Here is a 22,496-nt window from a genome sequence, read left to right as displayed (position 1 = left end):
ACCACTTATCTATGTTGAATGGAAATCTAACTTATAAATGAAATTTGATTTTTATTCGAATCGTTTTTTATTTCATTCCTATTTTCATAAAATTTATCCAAACTTAAAAAATGAGGAAGGAAATAAATGGGATATCTATCCCCACTCTTCATTCTCACGCATCAAACACCCTAAATATTCCATAAAAAAAAAAAAAAATCAAATAACATAAAGACTACTAATTTTTAAAAAAATCTTTTAAATTGTGAGACTTGATTTGAGATTTTTTATAGGAAAAGTTGGGGCTTTCTTTTTTCTCCGTAAACTTGCAAGCCACTGCTACATCCATTTCATTAGGAATTGATGATCTTTTAATAATACCTTCTAAGGGATGGCTAGTCCAAGATGCTAAACAACAAAGTTTGATTTTGGAAAAACACCATCATTATGGGAATGTACATGCGGTAGAAAAATTAGGTCAATCCATTGAGATTTGGTATGCTACAAGTGAATATTTGCGACAAGAAATGAATACTAATTTTAGGATGACTGACCCCTTTAATCCAATTCATATAATGTCTTTTTCGGGAGCTAGAGGAAATGCATCTCAGGTACACCAATTAGTAGGTATGAGAGGATTAATATCAGATCCCCAAGGACAAATGATTGATTTACCCATTCAAAGCAATTTACGTGAGGGGCTCTCTTTAACAGAATATATAATTTCTTACTACGGAGCCCGCAAGGGGGTTGTAGATACTGCTGTACGAACATCAGATACTGAATATCTCATGCGTAGACTTGTTGAAGTAGTTCAACACATTGTTGTACGTAGAACAGATTGTGGCACTATCCGAGGTATTTCTGTGAGTCCTTGAAATGGGATGATACCAGAAAGAATTTTTATTCAAACATTAATTGGTCGTGTATTAGTAGACGATATATATATGGGCCCACGATGCATCGCCATTCGAAATCAAGATATTGGGATTGGGCTTGTCAATCGATTCATAACCTTTCAAGCACAGACAATATCGATTCGAACTCCCTTTACTTGTAAGAGCACATCTTGGATCTGTCGACTATGTTATGGTCGGAGTCCTACTCATGGCGACCTGGTCGAATTGGGAGAAGCTGTAGGTATTATTGCGGGGCAATCTATTGGAGAACCGGGTACTCAACTAACATTAAGAACTTTTCATACCGGCGGAGTATTCACTAGGGGTATTGCAGAGCATGTACGAGCCCCTTCTAATGGAAAAATAAAATTCAATGAAGATTGGGTTCATCCCACACGTACACGTCATGGACATCCTGCTTTTCTATGTTATATAGACTTGTATGTAACTATTGAGAGTGAAGGAATTATACATAGCGTGAATATATTAGTGTAAGAAAAATCAGAAACTTTTTTTTCTTTTCTCCGTAAAGAAGCATTTTTTTTAGGAAAAGAAGAGTACGGGCATGTCCAATGGTTAGAAAAGAAAGATCGCACGGAGGACATTCGGTTTATTAAATCCCATGCTAAATTTGAGAGTGGGGCTGCTTCTCTCCCACTTGATTTTCACCATTAAAACATTTTCTAACTGCACACATTAATAACGTCGATTAATATAGTGTAGTAGTGTTAATGATAAAGTGGATCATTATAGTGTTGATACGGTGGCAACGGAAATGTCTCAAACGACCATAATCTCCTGTGAATTGGTGAAAGCTTATGCTAATCCATCATACAATCCTTCGCAATGGATGGATTTAATGACCCTGACGTGCCCACACTTTTTCTATGGAATGTATGTTTGCGCAGAGAAAAAAAAAAATCCCAACTTTTCCCATAATGTTTGTTAATAAAAAAAATGAAAATTTTCAATTATTTATGTGATATCTCACATTGTATAAGGATAATTTTTTATTTGTATTATATATGTATGAACTTCTCTTAATCATATAAATATGTTTTAAAGTCATGAGAGTTTTTTTAAGTCCAGATGGTTATAAATGATATCAATCGTGTCTGTTTAGTCCCATAATCTCATAAAAGCTGATCCCGACTTTGGTATGAGAGTTTATTTGACCTCATAGTAAGTGTTTGTTTGTTTCGTTCCATAATTCTATAAGACACAATGCAAACATTGTATTTATGAAGAGAGTGTGTTTATGATGTTCCATGAGAAAGTTCATGATACCATATATATGGAGGTTTTTCTTAATTTTATAGATGTTTTTTAAAGTCGTGAGAATTCATTTCGATATAGAGTAAAAAACACTTATAATATAAAAAAAATTATAAAAAGAAAGTTGATTCACAAAATTTATGTAATACTTTCTAAAAATTTTAAAAATCATTTATAAAAGCACGGGATTGGTGATTCTTCTCCCAAAATACGACAACATTTTCTTTAAAGCCATTGTCAAACACCCCTCTTAGCTTTGGATAATCTCTGAAGATTGGAGTCATATAAGTGGATGCTCTCGTACCCACCCTGCTGATCTATGATTCAATATTACGAGTCCAATTGATGGGTTACACCTCCAACTCAAACACTTTTGAGGGTGGAAAAGCCATACTTGATGACAAATAGAAGCGCTTATCCTTTATTTTTTATAAGTGCTTCTTTTTCTCATTACGCAATGATGGTCTAGAAAAATGAACGATAAAGAGGATTTTGAGTTAGAAAAAATAAAAAGGGCTGTCACATGAATCAACCCCACTAGTGAAAGTGGTGGTGTGGTACCCACACAAATAAACAAATCTAAAACAAGACAGGTGATCATGCCCAAAGATACCATATCTTGGAACATGTATTTTGTCTTTTTCCAATAGTGCTTTCCCCCATTGGCTTTTTGCCTCTTTCCTTTCAAACTCTTATCTTCTTTCTATTTAAAACCACAAAAAATGGTTAATTTATGGAAGACTATTTTCCCCGCTTACCGTTTAATTTTTATTTCCATTTTTTGTTGACTAATATAAGCATATAAATTTTCGTAATTAATAATTTGATGAGTTGCCATCCAATTTACTATACAAAATATGATTTTTTTTACCTTTAAAAGTTTGAAAATTTTTTTGATAAGCTTTAGAAAATACTTTTAAAATTTTGAAAAAAATATTTAATAGGTATTTAAAAAAAATAATTGAACTAAAAATATTGTAAAACACATTTTTAATTTTTTAGTTTTTTTTTTTATTTGAAGCAACCATCCATCATCATTCATCATTAATTTTTTTTTTTAAAAAAAATCTAATATTTTATTTGTTATGAATATTAGTTGTATGTAAGGTTGGAGCTTAGGCAGGTTGTTGGGATGATGGTTAATCCAAACTTAGAATTAAGAAACAATCAATTCAAATTCAACCTTATCAGACTTCTAACTCGAGACACTAAACTAATTAAAATCATATTAATTAAGTTAAATTGAAGTTGATCGAGTTAAACTTGAGTCGTTGGAGTTAGATTCAAGCTTTTTTGGATTCATTGGATTTCAATATTCAAAATTCATCTATAGCGGTTATTAAAGAACTTTTTTTTTCTATATTTATATACCAAAATTTAAATAATAACTAACACAAAATTTCAAGATAATAATAAAAAGGGAAAAATAAACTTATATATCTTTAAAAAAAAAGAAAAAAAAGTATAATATAATTATAATTTGATATTTTTTCTTTAAAATCTTAAAATAAAATGAATATTATTATATAAGATAATAAATATTATAAATATTATAAAAAAATATTAAATTGGGTTCGAATTAGGATCTGATAGTCTGAATTTCAGTCCGAATCCAATCGAAATTAAGTTCAAGTTAAGAAAATTTAATTCAAACTCAACTTGAGTAATGAAAATGTTTGTTTAAGCCTGTCTATTATATCAAAATTTTAATTTAAAGTATTAAAATTTGAAAAGGAAAAAAACATTCAAATATTTTATTTTAAAATTTTTTCTTGTTCAAATAAAGATTAGACAAATACATTAGAAGTGCCGGGTGATATTAAAAGATAATGCGTATGAATAAGAAAAAAAAACCTTTTTTTGGGAAAAAATGAATCTGGACCAGAATGCAAGATATTTACTTCATTGAGAATCCCACAGGAGGACAAGAAGCATCGTCAGAACCAGATAGGCCACGAGGTAGGCACGCGCCCTCCCCTACCATTCAATCCTGTACGTCCAAGTGTCATGCGATCCATCCGTCCACCTAAACCCCTAGCCACCCAAATGGTCACTCTCCACATCTATATCTTCACCCCCTAGCCACTCGCTTCTGTGTCTGAACCTTCATTTTTCCTCCATTTTTCTTTACCTCTGTCTGTGTCTGTATTTTCTCGCTCTCCAAACATGCTTCTCAAAGCTGCTTCAACTCTTTCTCTGCTTAACCTTCATGCTGCTTCCGATTCTTATCTTTCTTGGCCTTCGTCGTCTTTGAGCTCTGGCTTTTCGTCTTCTCCGATTCTTCCTGTTTCGCCGGCGATCGGCCGAAGTGGATTCGTGGTGTTAGCATCCAAGGGTGCGAATAGCCGGCCGCTCACTGGCGTGGTGTTCGAGCCGTTCGAGGAAGTGAAGAAGGAACTGCTTCTTGTGCCGACTGTTCCTCAAGAATCTCTCAGTCGTCATAAGTACACTAACGACTGTGAATCTGCAATCAACGAGCAGATCAAGTAAGTTTTGGCTTCACTTGCTTTAATTTTTGAAATTATGGGGTTTCATTTATTTTTCTCGTTCGGAAAAAGTGGAAAATGAAAAAAAAAAAAAAAGAAATGAAATCGGTGCAGTTATTTGGCTTATGGAGTTGTGTTTTTCAGTCTTACATATATATCATTTTTCTTGAATTTTCTTTTATTTTCCTCTGTTTTCGCAGCGACCAAATGGAGCTTTTTCTTTTGGGAAAAGTGTGTTTTCTCTTATACATACTTGGAAAAAATCACAAAACAAGAACATTTACTACATTTATGTAAAATAAATAGGATTTTGTTCTTTATTCACTTTCCATCAAATGTAATACCATTCATCGCATAGATAATACCTTTTCACTAAGGAACCACCTTTGACCAACTAGATACTACTTTGATTGTAGAGCAGATGAAACTTGAATTATTTTTAATGGGTTCTCATTTTGTGAATTTTTTTTTTCAAATGTAGGCATGGAAACACACTTTTCCCTTTCATTTTATGTTTATATATCTGTATATTGTTTGTTTATACTTCTTTCTAACGATGTATATCTTTTTCTTTTGTCTAACAGTGTGGAATATAATGTTTCCTATGCGTACCATGCTATGTATGCCTACTTCGATAGGGACAACGTTGCTCTCAAGGGTCTTGCCAAGTAATTTCGTGGAAAATACGCTATTATCTTTTGCTAATTAGCCTTTTCTGTTGTCATCTCTGTTGAAAATGATTAACTAATGGTGTTTGGAATATAGTTTTTTCAAGGAATCTAGTCTGGAAGAAAGAGAGCACGCCGAGAAACTGATGGAATACCAGGTGCTTGAGGATGGAATACTCGATTATTATTGCTGATTGTCAGTTTGTTATTGAATTACTAGTTTCTTTGTTTTTTATGCATTTGGGTTTCTAATGGTCTTCATTGAACAATCCTCAGAACAAGCGAGGTGGGAAAGTGAAGTTGCAATCTATATTGATGCCCCATTCTGAGTTTGACCATCCGGAGAAGGGAGATGCCTTGCATGGTGAGTTTTGCAAGTTCCTCTGTATTCATAGATGATGCAAAGTAAGTGTTTACAGATGAATTTTGATCTGCCGGGGTGTTTTTATATGCTTTATGTGTGTATGTCCAGCGGATTTAGATTTTTAACTCATATATATGTGTTTCTGTGAATATAGATTCAGTTGAATAAAGCTAATTGTTGAGTTGGTTTGTTTTTCAAAAATTGGTATGTGGAAGCATTCAGGATTTTGTATAAATTTTTCTTATGCCTTAATTGTATGAATGCTCATTTCTTAAGAACACCATGTGTGGCATCTTAATGATTAATGCGGATATGCCACTTTTGTACAGTCATTTATGAATGGTTAGATGTGTGATGTATGCTGGTTGTGATACAATTCTTGCAGGGCTGCATGGGCCTTTTGCCTTCAGTTCTTTTTCTTTTGTAGATTCCATTTCATAAATGTGTTATTGAATGCCTGGATTTGTTTGTTGTTGTTTAAGTTCATGCTTCTTTGTAGTCCTTTGAAGCCGGTTTATGACTGTTATCTATTTGGTTAGGACTGATTCCTTTAATTGTTTAATTCAGCAATGGAGCTTGCATTGTCACTGGAGAAGCTAACAAATGAAAAACTACTGCACTTGCACAGCGTAAGACATCTCTATTGACTCATTTTCATATCATAGGGTTTTGTTTTGGTTCTGTTCATTATATTTTTTTTGGGTGGCGGGGTTTGTTCCTAGAAGCTGCCTGGAAGATCCTTAACTGTCTTTCAAGACAAAACAATTGGATTTTTCTGAGTTTATGCTCTAAATGCTGTGAACAGATTGCTGATCGAAGCAATGATCCTCAGCTGGCTGATTTCATAGAAAGCGAGTTCTTAATTGAGCAGGTGAAGACAATTTTCCCCTTTTTCCTCGAATTTAAATCTTTTATCATTTGGATGAGAAACACCGTCATTATTTAATTTGGCCTTTTTTTTACTTATTTCATCTTCAGGTGGAAGCCATTAAAAAGATCTCTGAATATGTTGCTCAGCTGAGAAGGGTGGGCAAAGGACATGGTATGGACCTGAAAACCAACATTATTATTTCGTTTCCACCTAGTCTCTTCTCCCACTTAATTGTTCGATGAAACTAGGAATTCAGTTTCTAGCACACACTTGTACCCATTTTTGGTGTTCCCCTGTTTTCCTGTTTCCATTTGTTTTACCACTGTTCACTAAACTACATGGTTTTCATGGATTCTCAGGAGTCTGGCACTTCGACCAAATGCTTCTCAATGGAGGAGTTGTTGCTGCGTGATGATGCATTCGAATTCAGTCTTGTCTCCTTCTGGGACGCCTTTCAGAGGATGCAATTCCGCGGACTTGTCTTCCCTTTAGCTAGTCATTTTGAGGTTTTGGATGTGTGGGTTATTGCAGATTTTGTGTCTGATGGGTGAAATTTGCATATGCTATATCTGAGACTAGGTCTGTGGTCTTAATCTATAATAATAGTTATTTAATACTTTTCAGTATCAGTTGGTTATCAATCAACATGGGTTACTTGGTTATTCCAAGGAAGCCCCTATCCCAACGATTTGATCTCAAACCTCCCTCTGCTGGTCCCTTAAAATTATTTGTCGAGTGGTCGTAAGAAACGCAACCAATCCATACGGGACAATGATGAAATGGTGTGACACCGTTCCAAGTATTTTGGCTTCCTGTGTTTTCTATCTATCCTATGATATCAGGTATTTTGGTTTCCTCGAAGCTGGAGCCGCATGTAACTATACCATTCTATTGGTTATAGTATAACAATGACTTTACATAGAGACCCATCTATTCTGAAATGGTCAGTTCCAGAAAGGTTTTGGGTCCACAATGTGACGGGACAGGTAATTTGATTAGAACTACTAATATCAAATGGCATCTTTGGTCAATGGAATATGCGATGTTGAGCAGCCTCGCTTTCACTTTCAGTTCAGACCATTACTCATACTGGCCTCTTACGTGTTTTCTGGTAAACATTAAATGCTGGGGCAATGTTACATCCACATTCTCGATCCTACAACCCGCACAAGGTTCACTACCAACGTCGCTTTTTCTATGACCAAATAGCGGCCCCCCTTAACTCTCTGAATGTGGAATCTATGGTGCAGGTCTGCAGAATGTATGCCTTATGGTTCCGGGTTGTTCAAGTGTTCACATCAGTGAAAGTAGAGGCCAAAACATGCTTTTTGAATATGATCCGACACTACAGATCATACAAATGAAGAAAATTGTTGCAACAATACTTATTGTTTATGGACTTATTAAGCTAATTTTAAATTAAACTATTTTTAAATTATTGATTTTAAACTTATTACATATTTTTATTTAAAGTATTAAAATTGTTTAGTAAAGTTAATTTGAAATTTATTCTAAATTATTATATTGACATATTTACCCTTATAAATTTTAACTAACATTTATACCTTAACTCATCTTTGATGATAAATTTATAATATAAAATATTTATTATAAAAGATAAATTGTGAATGTAATATTATAAATTATATTCTCACTAATTATGGATAAATAAAATAAAAAATATATTTAAAATTAAGAATAAATTAACCATTTTAATTTAATACTTAAAACCACTTTTGACCTAAAAACAATGATATTAAGCTATTTTATTAAATATATTTAATTTATCTAATAATTAAAATTAATTTATTAAATCATATTAAGTCATTAAATTGATTTATCAAATAGCCATTAATCATGTACTTAATCTGGATGCATGGAAGCATAAAAGCAAACCGGCGTATCCAGAATTTTGGAAACTGAGGCCCCTTTGATTCGCCCAGTGTAGCAAAACCGACACTGGGGAGGGTTGGTGGCTTGATCGTGCTACTGACCTATGACATGGGCAGAGGAGTTATGCACTCTCTATTACTGCAGATGTAGAATGGACTCCTCCAAAGGCAACAACCAGAAATTTCAAAGACAAAGGAGAATTGAGAGAATTTAGCCAAGCAACAATGCACTTAAACATAACTATCAGTTCTGAGAAAGGGAAGAACCCACAGCAAAATTTTTGGCATAATTCCAAAAGTGGATGGACCTCCAATACTATCAATCTAGTCGAAGTCTTCAATACTATATATTGGATGATATTTTTGCCAGCATGGTTCAAGCGCTGGATGCTGCTTGGGCTGCAAGCCTCTTCTTGGCCTCTTCGATGATAGACAGCTTGATACCCTTACCCTTAGGAAGAGATACCCAAGGCTTTGTCCCCTTGCCAATGATGAACACATTGCCCAAACGAGTTGCAAATTCATGCCCAGTGGCATCCTGAATGTGGATGGTCTCAAAGGTCCCCTTGTGCTTCTCCCTGTTCTTGATGACTCCAACACGGCCCCTGTTCCTTCCACCAGTCACCATGACAACATTCCCAACATCAAATTTGATGAAGTCGGTGATCTTGTTGCTCTCTAGGTCAAGCTTGATAGTGTCATTGGCCTTGATCAGTGGGTCTGGGTAGCGAATGGTCCGCCCATCATAGGTGTTTAAGTATGGGATGCCCTTCTGCCCAAACTGGACAGAACGGACCTTGCAGAGCTTAAACTGCAGAGAAAACACCCTTGACAAATCAGAACCACCTAAAGAGATCCATGATGTAAAGGGTTCTATATGGTTAATAGTTATTAAGCCTATGGGATCCATGGGCGCTTTTTTTTTTTCCTTAAAAAAAAGAGGTCATTCATCCTAACAATCATTGGAAATAAAGGAAAGGAAGTTGTCATAGAGACAGAGAGAGGTAATAAATAAGGAGATATTAAGTGAAGGAACAGATAGTGGTAAGGTTAAGAGGTTCTCTATGACTAAAATTCTGATTTGCAAATTTTGAAGTGCAGATGATGAAATAGTGGGTCTTTCGTAACTGAAATATTCGGTGAAGTAAATGAGGCTATTTTTGAATGGGTCAGCTGGTCTGAAAATTTGGGAAAAAGAGGTTCTCTATGATGAAAATTCTGATCTGCAAATTTTGAAGTGCAGATGATGAAATAGTAGGTCTTTCATAACTGAAATATTAGGTGAAGTGAATGAGGTTATTTTTGAATGGTTCAGCTGGTCCGGAAATTGGGAAAAAGAGGTGGATGAGCTTGAAGACATGCAACATGGTTTCAAGATGAATTAATGGGGGCACTACAAACGGGGTATCACATTCCACAATAAATTTAGAATACCTATGAACTAGGTTAGTGGCACAAACACTAAAGTTCAAAAAAAAAAATCAATCCAAGCTGAAACCTTGTGAAGGGATCTATGATATAACGAAATTTATATGGTTATTAGGTTTATTACACAAACAATTCAATTAAAAAGAAATTCCATCTTCCAATATGCTCACAAACTTTACATAGAAGACACATGAGACTAAATGGCTAACTTGACGAAGTAAGAGCACAGCTTCAATCAACATATGCAGAATAGGCCCCTAAATTTTGATATAATTTTCTTTGATAGATAAATAACGTGAGAATAATATATTAAAAGCTCCAAAAGAGTGCACCAAAGTACACAAGATATATATACATCAGTCACTAGAGTGTGACACAAAAAAGAGAGAACTACAAAAAACCCCTCCCCCAATGAGAACCCAACCAATCAACAAAATCATTAAAGACATTGGACCTCCCTAAATTTTGCTATCGCTCTAGATGGTAAAACTGGGATGATTGATAAAGTAGATTTGATAAATAAAGAACATGCGAAACAATGGATCATTAATGTTCGTGTCTTGAAATCCCTCTTATAGGGTGTCATAATGAGTCACCCATAATCAGAAAGAATAGATTTCATTCAATGAAGTTACATTGTTCAATTGAAGCAAAAGGGATGATAATTTATTTGAGAGGATTTAATAAACTGACCTTTGCCTCTTCATCCCTAACTGAGTGGAGTCGGAACCGGCCCTTGGTGTCATAAAGAAGACGGAAGTTCTCATTTGTCTTTGGAATTGAGACAACATCTGGCAATAGAGGGTATAATGTAAGCATCTTCATGTGGGATTAATAATGAAGATACCTAGTCATGTGTTAGGATACATCACAAAAAAGCAAACAAAATAAAGAAATAAATGAAAAAACAAAAGGCCAATAAACAAGACAGCATGTCATACCCATGAAACCAGAGGGATATGTTTTATCTGTCCTAACTTTTCCATCAACAAAAATATGTCGTTGCATCAAGATGGCAATGACCTCACGGTATGTGAGAGCATACTTCAATCTGTTCCGTAAAATGAGGATCAATGGCAGGCATTCCCTGGATTTGTGAGGTCCAGATGAAGGCTTTGGAGCCTATACAAATAGGATTATGGATGAGCCATCAATGATTTTGGATGTGAGATAAGGGTGTGAAATGAGTCGATAGAAAAATATGAATCAGGAACAGATTTTTGACTTACAAATGCACCTCCAAGCTTGTCTAGCATCCAATGCTTCGGTGCATTGAGCCTCTTCAAATGCTTCTTCAACCCTCTAGCCTGTTATAGCCCACAACGACAATGCTCAACACAAGTATTCCAACTTGAACAGTTATTAGCCGAAGATAAAGATATGATAAATGTGTTATAGACAAAATGCAAAAGCTCTATAATCTATATAGTATCCTTAGTTGTCTTTTCAACTTAAGTCTTAACCTAATGAGTCTACAAGATTCAAGCATTCTCTAGAGCATGACAAGGACAGCTCAGTGCAAGATTACCACTTAAAATGTTCATTAAGCTGTCAAAACGGTTTCATTCCTTGCTTGCACTTTCTTCCAGGGTGCCAAGCCAACACAATTGTTAAGATGAGGGCAGGGAACATGATAGAAGAATAAATTCAATATGATATACAACGACCGAAAAGCTAGTTAACTTTAACCATTAAGTTAGACCTTCGGCACATTGCCTTGGCACTTCACTTCTGAGTACCTGTTTCAGCACAAAATGACCCAGGCATGAATACACCCTTGGTTATAGTGCTAGCATGCCTGCTGCTGCTGCATTCAGTGAAGGGTGGAGAAGTAGGAGGAGGAGGAAGAGAACACTAAGAAGGGGAGAGGAGGAGAAGAAAGGAAAACTAAGAAATACATAACTTTTTACATTTTTTTAAGTCAGTGTTGGGTGGTGGCAAGTGCTGATAGGGTTCCATAAGGTAAGTCAAAAGAAGAGTTCTTGATCAAGACCCCTATAATTTTAATTAACAAATAACTTTACTTTATTCTCTAGAAACCCCATCATCAGCACTACTTCGAATTAAATCTACATGATATAGCTTTTCTCAAATCAGTCCAGTTAGTCCTGTACTTGAAAATACCTTTTCAAATAAGTATCTGAAACTAATTCTTGGACATGTCTTAATATCCTTCAACTAGTTGGTCCAACAAATTGGACACTTAGATAGGTACCAAAACCAAATACTGATATGCAAGTCCATGTAAAATAAGGATGATGAATTTGAATAAATTTGTATGATTTGACACAATTTATTTAATACAAGACTATGTCAACTCTGCAGAGATCTCATAGTTCTTCCACTTCTCCCTCCATCATTCATTACATTACCCTACCTTTAACAGATACATATTCTATGGTAGTATCAACATGACAGCATAAGTTGGTATAAACTGACATAACGCTCCAAAGAAACCCTCCACAAAGCAGAAACATTGGTTGAAGTGTTGAGAATAAACACTGATATCAGCATTAAAGTCTTAGTTAAATAATCAGAAAGGCTTTCTTCGTTAAAGGTCAGAAAAACAATGCTATTCCTGCCTAACTAAAATCCAGAATTACATCCTCAAATTATAATTCAGTTAATTAATAAGAAAAATATATCCAGTGACCAAAGTTTTCTAGATTTGATGCAGACAACCCAAACAAGTATCAATTCTGCCCCTCTTTTTAAAGTTCAATCAGACACATGACTGACATTCATTGGAAAAGGTAAAAATGACATACATTATAGAAAACAAATGAGAAAACAAGCTTGGGCTATATCAGGAGGTTAATTAGTTGGATTAAAAACTAACCCAAAACAATGGTGGTCAAGGGGCTTTTCCAAATATGATCAAACTATTTTTACATGGAATTATTAAACAAGGTTCAAATGACTGTCCAACCAAAATGATAAGACAAAAGACTCCATAAAAAGGTTTGAGCAATAACTTAGTATAGGTATTAGAAAAAATTGTTTTCATCCCACTGGCAGTTTGGTTAGTTGAGATAGAATGAGAAACTGAGTCTTAACCTGATAGAATCTATAACAAAAATTAGACCCTCCTAGTAAAATCAAACATTCCTCATTACCAACTTTTTGTGTTCATTCTCACAAACATTAAAATAGATCTTAAATATGAATTCAAAGTATCCATAATTGAGTTAGGAACAGTAGGCTTTTCACAGAATATATTCAATTATCTCCATCTACATATATAAATTTCGATAACAACAATGCTGCGACTCGAAAACCATATTTCGAGTAAATTTAAGCTGCATATAATCATAATAGGTCCATTCTTTAGCATTTTCGTTTTCCTTTTCCTTTCCCTTTCCCCGAGAACCAAACAGCACCTAGTATTCCAGAGATACACATAATCGCATCTATAGAACCCTAAAGGATAAGAACTGAAAGGAAACAAAAAAATCTAAAACCTAAACGGAAGAAAAGCAAGATGCAAATGAAATCTAGAAAAATGAAGAAACCCGATAAAGAAAGATACAAAGTAGAAAGCACGAACCATTTTCTAGGGTTTGGTTACTCTGGAGGAAGATCTCTGCACTGCTCTCCTCTGCTCTCTGCCTCTTGAGATGGCTCCCAGAATTCTCAATAACCCCCACCAAAACCCTAGCAGCAATTGGGCCGGACCAGGAGCAGGACCAAGACCAAGCCCATTTTTGGCCCATTTCAGTCCAAAACAAAATAGCCTAAAATGCCACGTGTCATTGTCCGATTGTTAATGGCGCGGCTCACCCAAAATCGCAGCTGCAGAGCTTCCCACCATCTCCTACCGCTCATCATTGCACGCATTTCGATGACAATCGTGGACGGTGCTAAATAACGTGATGCAGTCTAATTCAGTACTCCGCGAAGTAGCATCCTAAGGCGCCAGTTTTCAGAAGGAACGTATTGCGTGTATGCTTTTCTTCTTCGAAGAAAAAGACAGAGCGAGATGCCTATGGCGATCGTTACTTTTCTGGTACTGTTGCTGTCTGTCTTTGAGCATTCGGCCTTTGGCGAACCGTTCGACGTCCGGCAACATCTATCGACTGCTTCAAGGTCACTATCTCGATCTTGTTGATTCATTGATTCGTTGTTACGTCGAATATAAGAAAATCGAACGTGAATTGGTGTTCGTGTTTTAGGTTTTGGTTGTCGAAATGTTTTTCTAGGATTTGTGATTCGATGAGTGAAGTGCAAAAGAAGCATGAATTTTTGAAAATATTTTGGTTTATTTTGGTGTTATGCGAGCCAGGTGGAGAGTTTGACTGTAATTTGATTAATTGTGGAAACGAGGAGGAAAATAGGAAGAAAAATGGAGTGATGTACTGCCCAAGCCGGTTTTGCTGCTTCCACGGCTTTCCATTGGCGATTGTCCAGATGCTTGGGCTTGCCATGGATATTTTCCAATTAAAAGGCCTCTTTGTGTTTTTATGTTATTCACACTTCCCATTTCTAAGAAAATGAAACATTCACCTCTGCAAATATTTGAAGAAAAATGCCATTTAGAGGCACAAGTAACTATTGCCGTTGATTTTTCATACACCACCGCCACAGTAGAGCGGATCGATTTATTGATTGATGTGTGAAATTAATCATTTTCCGTAGTTGAATTATTCTGGGTTCCTGAATGGCATCTAGATTTATGTTTTTTTGTATGCGCAGATATGATGCAGTGAAAGATATTGCTGGCCATGCCTTTCTGCCGTCCAATGTTCCAGATGGGTGTAGTCCCATCCACTTAAATCTTGTGGTAATCCTCATTATGAACTTTGATTGCTACTGGAAATATACTTATTTGTTCATTTATTTTGACTCCCGTGGTCTAAGACAGACCAACATTCCTGTCACAAATAATGTAACGTCAACTTTTGAGAAGCAAAATAGTATTGATTTCAAAAACCGTCTTTACATAATTACCAGTGGTTAATGCTTGCATTAGACCTGTAAATGTCTCCTCCTAAGTCCGGGTGGTGACATAGAAGCAAACTGTAGTACAGGTTTGATGCTTTGAGAATGTTGGACAAATTGTAGATAGACAACTGAAAATTGAAGATATAAATTTTGGTAAAAATTGAATTGAGTGAATGATTTAGAAGATTTTTCCATAAAATAATTTAGTAATATTGTATTAGTTGCACTCAGTGTATGGGATCTCCTCTGTCTTCTAACCACCCTCTAATTCATTATGGCCTGAAATATATGGCATTCAAGTTCACATCCCCACCTCTAAGGGTATGTCTTTTGGAACTTGTGATATCTATTCTAGAAATGGAAATTACCTCAGGTTTATGGTGTTTCTGTTGTGTTCTGCTTAAGTAGTATTTTGTGTGCTGTTTATGGTAACCATTCATGTACTAGAATATTTTCTAGGGAGTTACCATGGCAAATCCTTTTATATGCAATTCTACATTTCTTTGTTATTTATGTTAAGATGATCAAGTGATCCTATATTATGAAATTATTTCTTTGTTTTCATCATAAGTGAAAAAAATTCTAATCCTATTTTGAATTCACAGGCAAGGCATGGGACTCGTTCTCCTACTAAGAAACGGATGAGAGAGCTAGACAATTTGGCCACACATTTAGAATCACTTCTAAAAGATGTAAAAGAGCAGAATTTGTCTTTGAAGAAAGTTCCTTCATGGTTATGGGGATGGACATCTCCTTGGAAGGGAAAGCTAAAGGGTGGGGAACTTACTGATGCTGGAGAAGATGAACTGTATCATCTAGGAATCAGAATTCGAGAAAGATTTCCAGATTTGTTTAGTGAGGAATACCACCCAGATGTATTTACGATAAAAGCAACCCAGGTTAGTCATATTTTAGTTTTCCTTTTCTTTCAATCATAAAGAGGGATTGAAATGCTTCTACATGTTGAAACCTATATCAGAGGTGATGGCAAATTAGTCTATTTGTCATTTTACTGTCATTTTGGGGACTTCCATAGTGAATGTTTTGGCAACTAATTGAAGCTCGTTAACATAAGTACCTAGATTCTTCCTTTTATGTTGAGGCTTCCTCAAGCCAATCAAGGCTGCTTGGGTCAAAATAGCTGCAATGTGACTTGTTTGTTGCCCTTTTTTTGTTAGAATTGTGACATGGTTCTTTCCATTTATATGAGATAGGTCCCTCGGGCATCAGCTAGTGCTGTGGCATTTGGAATGGGACTGTTCAGTGGGAGAGGAAATCTTGGACCAGGGCATCAGCGAGCTTTTGCTGTTATTAGTGAGAGCCGTGCAAGTGATATATTGCTCAGGTTTTTTGATTGTTGTAAAAACTACAAGGTAAATGTGTCATGTTTTCCTTCTTTACATCCTATATGGTAGTGATGTTTGCCTTTCGAGACTGTCAATCATTGCCTATATATAGAGCTGAGAAGTTTTTCGAAGTGGTCTAAAGCATGCAGTTGAGGATTCATTTGTTAAAGCTTGCTCTTAATCAGGGTTTAGCTGCACTATTGTTGGTTTGGTTTTAATTGTGAAGGTTTATGGATGCAGGATTTTAGGAAAAGTCAGGAGCCTGCTGTTGATAAGCTTAAAGAACCTATCATTGATGAGATTAATGCTGCATTAAAGAAGCGTTACAAGCTGAATTTTACCAGACAGGATACTTCTTCTCTGTGGTTTTTATGCAAACAGGTGATTACTATCCATGCTTGTACTTTTTATTTTGTGACAGAAGAATTATTTCCTCCCATGAATCTGTTAAGTGCTCTCTCTCTCTCTCTCTCTCTCCTGATATGGACCTTTTCTATTTTTCCACTGTGCAATAAATTTTTTACAATATGACAGGAAGCATCCCTACTGGACATAACTGATCAAGCTTGTGGTCTTTTCAGCCCTTCAGAGGTATTTTGTTCTGTCTGTTGGTGTGGAAAGACTAGTGCTAGCAAAGTGATACAAGTCTAAGAATCCTTGTTTTTTCCATGCTATACCGCTACTAACTTAAGAACCAAATCAACATGGTTAGGTTGCTTTGTTGGAGTGGACAGATGATTTAGAGCTATTTATATTGAAGGGTTATGGTAAATCTCTAAACTACAAAATGGGAGTGCCATTGCTTAAAGATGTTTTTGATTCCATGGAGCAAGCTATTGAAGCTAAGGAAGGTAATATAAATCATCTGATCTTTTCCCTTACCCCTTTGGTTTATTACACTCTTGGATGTTGTATCCTTCAATCAAATAGCTCCCTTTTGAATGGAGATTTTAAATTTAGCATCGGTTATGATGGAAAGGAGCAACTTGATTGGTAGTCAATTGAGCTGCTATTTTCTCCATTGTCTTTGGTGGCACAAGATTTGGCGGCTAGGCATAGGCTCTAATCTGACGCTATCAGGCTAAGCCTAACATGGATCCCAATAATATGTGGCAACCAATAACTTCCAGATTTGATGCCTAGATGGCAGTTGCCTATTAATTATTAACATAATTGCCAAATTAGTGAGCTGTTTTTATTGTTTTAGTTCTCCCTCCAAATATTCACAGAATATTATCTCCTCCCCAAGTTGTCCACTCTTGCTTCCAGCATTCAACCTATTTAGAATTATTTCAGGCTTTCAGCAGCTGTGTCATTCTTTGCTAAATGAATCATCACTTTACAGTAATATATTTTTATATTAAAGGCATGATACTTGTTCCTGGATTATAATATATTTGCCCTCTATCCTTGTAGGAAACTATGCTCCCGGCAGTTACGAAAAGGCAAGACTTCGGTTTGCCCATGCAGAGACTGTAGTTCCATTCTCATGCCTGCTTGGGCTCTTTCTGGAACAGTCTGGTGAGTGCTTTTGTTAGTAAACTGTGAATAATCATACATAATAAGTATGCAAACACCAGCTTTCTACTTCTATTCTCTGTATACTTTGCTGTATGTTGTCTTCTTATTAACTGCTAAATATTTCAGAATTTAAACAAATGCAAAGAGAAAAACCGTTGCAATACCCTCCTAAGTCCCCCCAGAAAAGAAATTTCAGGGGCAGCATGGTGGCACCTTTTGCAGGGAATAACATGTTGGTTCTATACAGTTGTCCTCCCAACTCTTCAAGCAAATATTTTGTGCAAGTACTGCACAACGAACACCCCATTCCAATGCCGGTAAGCTTTAATCAACAAGCAGCTTCAACATGTCATGATATCTTCTCTCCGGTCTTCATCTTTCACTATTTAGTTTATCATTTTTGTTGCATTAGTAATGAAATTTTTTGAACTCCAACATCACCATTTTACATTTTTTATAAACACATCTAATTGTCATTTCTCAATGAGTAACAATTTTACTCGGACCTTTTGTCTAATCCATGATTACTTGGTTACAACTGTTCTGCTAGAAATTTTATTCCTGAAAACAATTGAAGCTGTTTTTCAATAACGGTTTTCTAAAACGTCGCCAAATAAGCTTAATACTCTTTTTGCATGTGCTTGAGCAATCATTTTCTCACTTGTCTTTATGGCATCGACATTTTCTGTTGCTTTCAATAGGGTTGTGACAACTCTGATCTGTGTCCGTTCGAAGTTTTCAAGGTACTCCCTTTCATTCATCTCCAAACCCCTCTTAATTTTTAAAATTGCAAGTGCCGGTCTCTTCCTCATTGAGAACTTCCATATCATTCTTCAGGAAAGAATAGTCACTCCTCACATGAACCACGAGTACGAAGCCCTCTGCAGTGTAAAGTCAGAAAAAGGGGAGCCGAAGCCAGCACCAAGTAAGTTATCACAACTTTTCCATTGGCTCTTCCCACAGGGGAATGAAGATGATGCCCAGTCTCTCAAATGTGACTTATAATTTGATTTTCAAACAAAAGAAGGAACGATTCTTACACTCTTGTTTTTTTTCCTCGTACGCAATGCATCCCTCCCCCTTCATTCTCCTCCACAGCCAGCCCTTCCTTTCAGCCAAGTTCCATATTGAACTGATCTCCATCCCTCATGGTGACAATTTTTTTCTCCACAACATGGATTCTGATGATGTAGAAGCTTAGAAGGATATCATATGGGGCATCCATTTTAATATGTTTTTACATCCTCTATATTCAGTATTCACAACCTTTCCTCCTAAACAAATGATGGAATGCATTAGCACTTCGAGACTTTTTTTTTTTTTTTTTGAAGTTCAATAAGAGTTTTTATTTTTGTTTGACTAATTTTATTCAAAGGGCTTATTATGGAAAGCAAGAAAATATTTTGACAGCGTTTTTAAAAATTGTTTTTAAAATAAAGAACAAAATCCAGTTTTTTAATATTTTTTAAAAACTAGAATGTTTGGCAAGATGTTTTAAAAAGTAGTTTTTTAAAACAAAAAACAAAAAACTTATTTGAATGAAAGAATTTTTATTGTTTTTAAAGACAATGTATTACTTTTAGTTTATAAAAATTTTATAAAATTAATTTATAATTACATATGAGTTAAAAGATAAATAATTTTTTTAATTATGAAACAATTTGTCTATTATAGGGAAACACAAACAATTTGTCTATTATAGGGAAACACAAATTTCTATTAAAATAAAAATAATTTTAATATTCATTTTTAATACAAGTTAAATAAGTAATTTAATTATTACTATTATTATTATTTTTGTTTGATCATGGGAAGCTACTTGGGGGAGGATCCTTACTATTGATAGGCTCCAAAAGAGAGGATGGCAAATCCCTAACCGGTGTTACTTATGTGGTAGTGATGAGGAAAATGTTAGTCATCTTCTTATACATTGTACAGTGGCGAGTGTGCTGTGGGGGATGACTCTTAGTCTGTTTGGAGCCCAGTGGGTCTTTCCAGAAACTGTAAAAGAGGTGATTACCAGCTGGAAGGGCTCCTTTGTGGGCAAAAAGAGGAAGAAAATATGGAGATCCATACCGTTGTTTATTTTTTGGACGGTGTGGAAGGAAAGGAACAGATTAGCATTTAGGGGGGGGGGAGCTAGCTATACAGAAAATTAAGTATTCTTTTGTCTGTAATATGTGGGGGTGGGCAAAATTGTATAATGGTGTGGAGTCCCGGTCCCTTATAGGATTCCTGGAGTGGATAGCCTCCGGTTGAGGGCTGGTGGGTTTTGTTGTTTTGTTATTGTGAGGCCCTTGTCGCCTTGTATACTCCCTGTATGCTTTGCGGCGTTTGCCTTTGCTAATATATTGATGTTTACTTATCAAAAAAAAAAAATTATTTTTGTTTGATCATGATTTCTCATGCTTTTTTTTATAAACTTTTTTTTTAAGTTAAAGGATAAAAAAAGTTTTTTAATGTTTTATAAAATTAAGGATATTTGATAAGTTATTTAGATAAAAGGATTTTTTTTTAAAAAAAATTGTTTTGATTTTGTAAAAGCATTTTAAATTCAATTTATATAATATTAATTAATTAAATTTAATTGAAATCTTATTGAAAATGAAAATAATTTTGTAATTACAAATAAATTTTAAAATATATAACTTTTAGTAAAACATAAGTAGTAATTTTATCATAAAATCATAAATTATATTTTAAGTAGAAAATATACTATTTTATTATATGTTAGAAAAATGATATTTTATTATATTCATAAAATTTTTTATTAATGAGTTTATTATTTAAGTTTTTAATTATTTTTTAAAATTAAAAGACTTGTTAACAAATTTAATGCATTAAGTCTTGTTTAATCTGATTTCAATTTGCCTAGCAAAAAAAAAAAAAAAAAAAAAATTGAAAAATAATAATTCTATGTAGAAGATAAATAATAAAGTATATGTGCCTTACTATTTGTTAGTCCAAGGGTTCTCCTAATCAGGTTTTGATGATAACAAACCATGGTTAAGTGACTAATTGTTTTAAATTGTTAAGAATCTCAGGTATAATATCAAAAATTCATCAAGGACCAATCGAATACGGGATCGAGATCATTTGGAAGACTTGTGATCATAGGAAATGAATGTAAGATGATAGCATGAGTGCACTTAGGATGTTCATACCTTTTCATGCATATTAGAAAACTCGGTTTATGCTTTAAAACTTTATTTTCTTTAAAAACCGAGTTATATCAAATATACCTTAGGCAAATTGATTCAAAATTGGCATATTAACTCACCTAAAGACCTTGCCTAAGTATTGGAAAAGAAAGAAATCAAAAAGGATAGGTTTTTAGGGCCAAAAAGCTCATCCGGTCGAGGCTATGGCCAACCGGCTCAACCGGTTGGGGAACCGGTCGACCGGTTTCCCTTGTCCGGTCGAGGTCCGGTCGAGGGAGGCACAAAAATCTTCTCTCTCTCCCAGTAGCCTTCTCTTCCCGGTCGAGCCTCACCCCTTGTCCGGTCGAGGTCCGGTCGAGGTCCGGTCGAGGCAACGGTAACCTGCTATGCATTAAATGCTCCAACGGCTAGTGATCCGGTCGACCCTTTGCTCGTCCGGTCGATGCTACTTTCTGTTGTTTTTGTCTCCCGAGCTTAGAAACCTATAAATAGAGAGCTCCTCTTCATTTATGAAAAAGAGAACAATTGCATTCAAAGCTTACCTACCTGTTCTTGATTTAAAAAGCTCTCATCTTCTTTCTTAGTGCATTAAACCATCAATTGCATATTCTTAGTACACTCTTGCAATTCATCCTAGCTTTCTCTTGTACTTGAGCCTTCCTTAAGCTAGGTTGAGAGTTTCATCCTTGTGTAAACTGAGTGTGAAAGCCTTCAAGTGGTACAAATCTTAAAGAGATTGTGTAAGAGCCCATTGGAGCCGGAATCCAAGTGTAAGACGATTGAAAGCTTGATTGTAGCTTCAAGTTAGTGGAACCCTCACTCGGTTAGGAGATTGAGGAGAGTGGACGTAGGCAAGGGAGTGCCGAACCACTATAAATCTGAGTTTGAATTCTCTACCTTTATCTCTTTCCTTTATTTATTTTGTGCATATATTATTGTGTGGAAAAAGATTTTGAAAAACCCAATTCACCCCCCCTTTTGGGTATTTTCCTTAATTATTCATAGCCTTTGTTTTATCACTATTATTTTTAAAAATTGGTGAAAACAACTTCTATTTGTTTTCTAAAGTATTCTCTATTTCACCGTGTTTTTTTTAAAATTGAAAATAGAGAACAATAACCAAACAATGTTATGAATTTTTAAAAATTGTTTTATGTTTTTAAAAATAAAAAATTGTTTTTAAAAACTCCGACAAACAGACTCTTATTTATTTTATAAACTTTATTTTAATTTATATTAAAAGTTTTATCATATTTGATAAAAATTCTTATAATAATAGTATTGCTCTTTAAAGAATTGTGACTTGAAGTTTAAATATTTTTCAGAATGAAAATATTTTATACATAAACAAAAAGAATATAAAGAGGTCCAAATAAAAGCATTGAGATTGTAAATAAAATGATATAAATTTGATATAATATTAATTAAATCATTTTGAGGTGTAATAATTATAAAATTAATGTATTAATGAATGTATGCTATATTTAAACCTGGTTAAAGTGTCGGTGAATTTAAAAATCTTAAAATCGAAGTAAGGTTTTGTTGGACCAAGTCAAATTTGACCCAAAGATTTATGAACTTCTTCTGAAATCAGCCCACCTACACAGCCCAATAGATCGAAAATTGGGCCGGGCGGGATAAGCCCAATATCGCCACACGGAAAGG

The 22,496-nt window shown here is 34.9% G+C and overlaps 3 protein-coding genes across 6 annotated transcripts; 2 read left to right on the top strand and 1 right to left on the bottom strand.

Annotated features, from left to right (window-relative positions):
* The first annotated feature begins 4,084 nt into the window (after positions 1-4,084).
* LOC100267235 (ferritin-3, chloroplastic) lies at positions 4,085-7,183 on the top strand. 2 transcript variants are annotated; one of them, XM_002277078.5, is made up of 8 exons: positions 4,085-4,639; positions 5,224-5,307; positions 5,405-5,465; positions 5,584-5,671; positions 6,239-6,300; positions 6,477-6,542; positions 6,650-6,713; positions 6,902-7,183. In XM_002277078.5, the coding sequence occupies exons 1-8, from the start codon at positions 4,320-4,322 to the stop codon at positions 6,952-6,954; spliced, it is 798 nt and encodes a 265-aa protein (XP_002277114.1). In that variant the 5' UTR covers positions 4,085-4,319; the 3' UTR covers positions 6,955-7,183. The 2 variants fall into 2 exon arrangements, with proteins under 2 accessions (XP_002277114.1, XP_059597403.1); XM_059741420.1 differs by having other exon boundaries at positions 4,232-4,639; positions 6,650-7,183.
* Positions 7,184-8,616: 1,433 nt separating this feature from the next.
* LOC100244922 (small ribosomal subunit protein eS4z) lies at positions 8,617-13,568 on the bottom strand. The gene is made up of 5 exons (XM_002276950.5): positions 13,410-13,568; positions 11,092-11,169; positions 10,804-10,984; positions 10,556-10,653; positions 8,617-9,245 (listed from the first exon to the last, which is right to left on the bottom strand). The coding sequence occupies exons 1-5, from the start codon at positions 13,410-13,412 to the stop codon at positions 8,811-8,813; spliced, it is 795 nt and encodes a 264-aa protein (XP_002276986.1). The 5' UTR covers positions 13,413-13,568; the 3' UTR covers positions 8,617-8,810.
* A 53-nt stretch (positions 13,569-13,621) lies between these two features.
* On the top strand, positions 13,622-22,487 carry LOC100248519 (uncharacterized). 3 transcript variants are annotated; one of them, XM_010659927.3, is made up of 12 exons: positions 13,622-13,948; positions 14,555-14,642; positions 15,409-15,702; positions 16,018-16,176; positions 16,390-16,530; positions 16,684-16,740; positions 16,862-17,000; positions 17,566-17,670; positions 17,797-17,987; positions 18,372-18,413; positions 18,508-18,595; positions 22,426-22,487. In XM_010659927.3, the coding sequence occupies exons 1-12, from the start codon at positions 13,842-13,844 to the stop codon at positions 22,470-22,472; spliced, it is 1,458 nt and encodes a 485-aa protein (XP_010658229.1). In that variant the 5' UTR covers positions 13,622-13,841; the 3' UTR covers positions 22,473-22,487. The 3 variants fall into 3 exon arrangements, with proteins under 3 accessions (XP_010658229.1, XP_010658230.1, XP_002273619.2); XM_010659928.3 differs by lacking the exon at positions 22,426-22,487 and adding an exon at positions 18,769-18,919; XM_002273583.5 differs by lacking the exon at positions 22,426-22,487 and having other exon boundaries at positions 18,508-18,919.
* Positions 22,488-22,496: the final 9 nt, after the last annotated feature.

Source organism: Vitis vinifera, chromosome 13 (assembly GCF_030704535.1).
Source record: "Vitis vinifera cultivar Pinot Noir 40024 chromosome 13, ASM3070453v1".
NCBI classification, from domain to species: domain Eukaryota; kingdom Viridiplantae; phylum Streptophyta; class Magnoliopsida; order Vitales; family Vitaceae; genus Vitis; species Vitis vinifera.
The sequence above is the reverse complement of the archived record's forward strand: the minus strand, read 5'-3'. Positions and strand labels throughout refer to the sequence as shown.

Coding starts and splice junctions, on each gene's coding strand:
- LOC100267235 (XM_059741420.1), top strand. CDS start 4,320: ATGCTTCTCAAAGCTGCTTCAACTCTTTCTCTGCTTAACCTTCATGCT. Junction 5,308..5,404: donor GCTCTCAAGGGTCTTGCCAA/GTAATTTCGTGG, acceptor TTTGGAATATAG/TTTTTTCAAGGAATCTAGTC. Junction 5,466..5,583: donor AGAAACTGATGGAATACCAG/GTGCTTGAGGAT, acceptor AACAATCCTCAG/AACAAGCGAGGTGGGAAAGT.
- LOC100244922 (XM_002276950.5), bottom strand. Junction 10,654..10,803: donor ATATCCCTCTGGTTTCATGG/GTATGACATGCT, acceptor CTCTATTGCCAG/ATGTTGTCTCAATTCCAAAG. Junction 9,246..10,555: donor TTAGGGATGAAGAGGCAAAG/GTCAGTTTATTA, acceptor TTTTCTCTGCAG/TTTAAGCTCTGCAAGGTCCG.
- LOC100248519 (XM_002273583.5), top strand. CDS start 13,842: ATGCCTATGGCGATCGTTACTTTTCTGGTACTGTTGCTGTCTGTCTTT. Junction 17,001..17,565: donor AGCTATTGAAGCTAAGGAAG/GTAATATAAATC, acceptor CTATCCTTGTAG/GAAACTATGCTCCCGGCAGT. Junction 17,671..17,796: donor GCTCTTTCTGGAACAGTCTG/GTGAGTGCTTTT, acceptor TAAATATTTCAG/AATTTAAACAAATGCAAAGA.